Source organism: Mya arenaria, chromosome 6 (genome assembly GCF_026914265.1).
Source record: "Mya arenaria isolate MELC-2E11 chromosome 6, ASM2691426v1".
Taxonomy (NCBI): domain Eukaryota; kingdom Metazoa; phylum Mollusca; class Bivalvia; order Myida; family Myidae; genus Mya; species Mya arenaria.
This window is the reverse complement of record NC_069127.1, coordinates 74,046,626-74,051,144: the sequence shown is the minus strand read 5'-3', so window position 1 is coordinate 74,051,144 and position 4,519 is coordinate 74,046,626. Positions and strand designations below refer to the sequence as shown.

The following is a 4,519-nucleotide window of genomic DNA, read 5'->3' as shown; positions in this document are numbered from 1 at the left end:
TATGTCGCACCGACATGCAGTGTAATGGGGAAAACAATAGGGGTACATGTAGTGATGTACTGTTTACATATCTCTTTAATTATACCAAAACTTTTTCAGAAAATGCCCTTTAGCTATATTAGTTTAACGGTTACGCGTGTTACGAAAAGCTTCATAAAATACAGATAACGTATGCGTGTAGATGTTTACCCTTGTTACTGCATGAATCAACCACGTTCTTTTGTTTCCAGGAAAAATAAATAAACGCGAAAAATATAATGTTTTGCACCATAATTAATGACAATGTACTTTATTTTCACCTTCTTCTTTTACCGCTTACTTTTTTCTCTAGACAGACATGAACCAGACGGTTGAGGCCATGAGCATGCGTATTGTGCAGCTGGAGAACACCCTTTGTGAGGCACAGGAACTGCAGGAAGAGACTGAAGCCGCCAAAAAGGGGACAGAGTGCCGCCTAGACATCGCTACAAAGACTATTGAGGGTATAAATTATTAGACAGTATGTTGCTTCGTATGTTAACATATCAGCTATTCTGTTTTGTCATCATATAAAATAGCCAAGCCGATTTTTTACACGAAACAGTTATTGTCAAAAAATGTTGTTAAGTCGTCTGTTTTTCATAGCATCGAGGAATTCTTATAGCCTTGGTGGCGATGTCGCCGCTGACAGCGTTGGCGTCGTCGGCTTTGTGCTCAGTCTAATACCTAGACCAAAGCTAGAAAAATGTATGAGAAAAATCAAATGAATTTTTATGTTTATACAAAACGCATACGATAAGAAAGATTTATAACTTAAATTTCAATAAAAGTCCAGTTGTTCCCATTGCTTAGCGCACAGTGGCTTGATATTTAGAAATTAAATGTTATTATTGACAATAAATGTGACCATGATCGAAGTCATTTGTCATGATTCCGTCCAAAAAACGATCATTAATTGTACAAAAGAATAATACGTCCCTGAAATTGGCAGCTACAGGCGTGTGTAAAACTTATGTATGTCTGAAACCATCAATTTCAACTTTCAAGTTAAGAATCGTCCGCATGAACATGTTTTCCAGTCACTTTGTTGAAATACAGGAAATATTTTCGAACAAATTGGCTAAAATCTTATTCCCCAAAGAATTATCAGAACGCTATTCTATATAGATGTACAATTGGAGTAAACATCAACGTTATCTGTACAATGGGAGTAAACATCAACGTTATCTGTACAATTGGAGTAAACATCAACGTTATCTGTACAATTGGAGTAAACATCAACGTTATCTGTACAATTGGAGTAAACATCAACGTTATCTGTACAATGGGAGTAAACATCAACGTTATCTGTACAATGGGAGTAAACATCAACGTTATCTGTACATTGGGAGTAAACATCAACGTTATCTGTACAATGGGAGTAAACATCAACGTTATCTGTATGATCGGGCTATCAAACCTTTCTACATGGATTTATGAAGCCGTTTCGATTTGAAGTTGACTCCAAATATGCAGGGAATCATATTTCACACAAGCAGGAATAATTTCATACTCAAAGGGAATACTCTTTTCGTCGTGCAACATTTAATTTACCTATTTTTAAAAAGTGTCAGCTATTTTACATTTTTATTACTATTTTGAATATCAGTGTTACATGATCAATCCAATTAATTTGTGAGAAGGTTTCGATAGTATTTTGCCCTCAAGTGGTAGAACGACCTATATTTGAAATACATTTAGAGCAAACTAAATTAATTAATAGAAATTTCAATTTTTATTAAAATTACACCACCACAGGGCACGTTAGTCAATTAAATGTCAAACATACGAAGTCAATTTTCAATCAGTAAGAATGTAGGAGTTTTTAGATGTATAAATAAATACAATTATGTACGAAATAAATGCACGTCTAAGAATTTTTTTTATCAAAACATTGAGGTTTATGATATTGTTACCATCGATCGAACAGATAAATAAACATTACTTCCTAGAATATATTCACCACTTACATGATCATGTTCATGATATTCCTACTGTTTTCTTATGTGAAAATACTTGATCTGCGTTAAGTACCTTTACGTTTTCATGTTGTTGTTTGTTTTTTAAATATTGCTTACAGTTGTGTTTGTTAAAAGTAACTTAGGACAAAGGAAATTCGGTTTGAGCGGAAACACATTTGTAAATCCATATCCATATTCAGACTTGTTAATTTTTTTAATTTTTTTTTATGAAATGTTAAACTTCATTTTTCCTTCTACTTGCCACCCAGTTTGTTAAAAACAAACACAAAGATATTCTTTATAAATGTACGTTGCAAGCAGGATTTTCGTGATAATTATTGGCGCCTTCAGTGCTTTGATTGTAAAGGTTAAATACGTTTAATAATGTTTTTATCTGTTTTACTTTAGAGATGCAAAAAAAGAAGACTGACCTCACCAAAGAAATCACCATGCTCAAGTCCCAAAGAAATGACAGATCCATGCGACATCAATTTCAGGAGATGAGCGACAAAGTGGAGATACTTGTCCTGGAAAACCACCAACTTAAGGACATCATCCGTGAGAAAGACGATACCATAGATGTGATTGAGAAACGGTTGAGAGACATAGAAAATCAAAAGAAAGAGAAAAAGGAACATATTTGCGACACGAAGGAACAGTTGAGAAAACTGAATATTTGCAACGAGGAAAGTATCTAAGACGAGGGAGAAATCAGTAAAATATTTAGACAGAACGGAGGATACTGTGAACGAATTATTGACAGATCGGCTGTTAACACAGTCCTTGACGGCGCAAGGGAGACATCAGAAGCGGCAACTGCGTAGTTTACTTTCATGGTGTGTGGGAATTCATTTATTAAAAGGTCCGCGTATTTGTGGTATACCCCGTGTAATCTTGTAATTTATGAGTAAATGAAGTACTTTTCCAATACAAAAACTTACGAAACGGAATGATCCCGCTCACCTTTAAACCTAATTGTGCTTTTACAATTAATGTTGACGTTACAAGTCAAGGTGAAAACACCTTTTCTATCTTTGTTCGATGTGTCACACGAGGTTGAATTTAAGATAAACACAATATGTTTTCGTTCGGTCAAGATCTCCAGGAAGACAGTCGTTTATCCATATACAGATTTTAGCTCCTGTTTTACTGGCCGTTCGAAGCTGATGACCTCAATACTTACTGATATGTAATAGATACAGTACATGTTTTTCGTTTGTTTTAAGTCAGTAAGAGGACACTTTTGAAGAAAAAAAACGAGTAAGTGTATCTGACTTATACGACGATAAGTGTATTGCATATGTTAGTGAGCAAATAAATGCATTAATGAATAAATAATTATAATACATATTTATAAATAGATAAATAAAAATATTTATCCGAAAGATAAACATTAGATTATTATCACGGCCTTTCTAAATGAAATTTATCGGCTAGTGGGATTACTCGAAATTCTCGTGGACTGTCCGCTTACAACCGTAAGGAGACACTATTTCAATAGCTCTGCTTGGGATAAAGTCGTATAAATGCATAAGGGTGGATGTATGGAATGCCTGGGTACTTCTCACTGTCTGTTAGACCTTAGTTTTGGGACTAAAACACGGTTTACTGTTTCTTTTAAATGGCTACTGGGCTCACCGTAGTTTTTGTTGTATAATGAATCAAATGTTGTTTTTGCATATCAAACACGGTACCGTTAGCTTTAACATGTTATAAACGGAATTGTTTGTTAAATGTAAATTGTTTTTTCGTTGCTGTATAAATGAAATGACTAATTTGTTTTCTTGTTTTGGTTAATTGCATTTTTGTGGTGTAATTGATCATGTCGTTATCATCAAAGCAGATCCCGATGCGATAACATTTTTAACGGCGTAATATGAATTTTAAAAGGTGAAAGCTTTCTCATATAAATATTTTAATATGTATATACACCAACTTTGTTACTGATAATGGGCAGTTGTAAACCGTTATATTGATAATAAAACCTGTTGATGTATATTATGATGACAGCTATGCAGAAAAAGCGGCCGAGGAGAGTCATAATGAAAATCATAAACACCATTGCATTTATTGTGCGGTGACAAAAACAGTTGGAACAAATAAACACGAACGACAGCATTCACATTACGTTTTGATGCCTGATCATGATCGTGGAGAAAGTTACAACGTACTTCGAACCAACTAATGGAAATGAGATTGCTTTTATTTAGACGTTTGAGAAACGGTTTATGTTTAAATATCATTATACCATGTCTTAACGCTAAAACTATTTAGGCGTCGTGTATCTACGATATAAACTTGACAACTTTGTGTGGTATCGTTGCAGAAGAGTTGGAATCTTGGTCGTATTACAGATACACCATAAGGAAATGTTAGACCAGTTCTGCTAAAATGTTTGTGAGTGTTATATTTCTTGAACGCACAGTGCATATGAACTAATGTTTTTCTTTATTAAAAAAACTGAGTTACTTTAATTGAAATCAAAACACACCTGACTCTCTACCGATCCCCTGTTTCTTTATGCGCTTTCGACAAGCTCG

At 34.3% G+C, this 4,519-nt stretch overlaps 1 protein-coding gene across 2 annotated transcripts in view; it reads left to right on the top strand.

Annotated features, from left to right (window-relative positions):
• Positions 1-4,045, top strand: part of LOC128238646 (ELKS/Rab6-interacting/CAST family member 1-like) — a 9,851-nt gene extending 5,806 nt beyond the window's left edge. For both annotated transcript variants that reach the window (XM_052954770.1, XM_052954769.1), the window contains exons 4-5: positions 332-482; positions 2,388-4,045. In XM_052954770.1, coding sequence (XP_052810730.1) covers positions 332-482; positions 2,388-2,677 — 441 coding nt within the window. In that variant the 3' untranslated portion in view covers positions 2,678-4,045. The remainder of the gene's footprint in view (positions 1-331; positions 483-2,387) is intronic.
• Positions 4,046-4,519: the final 474 nt, after the last annotated feature.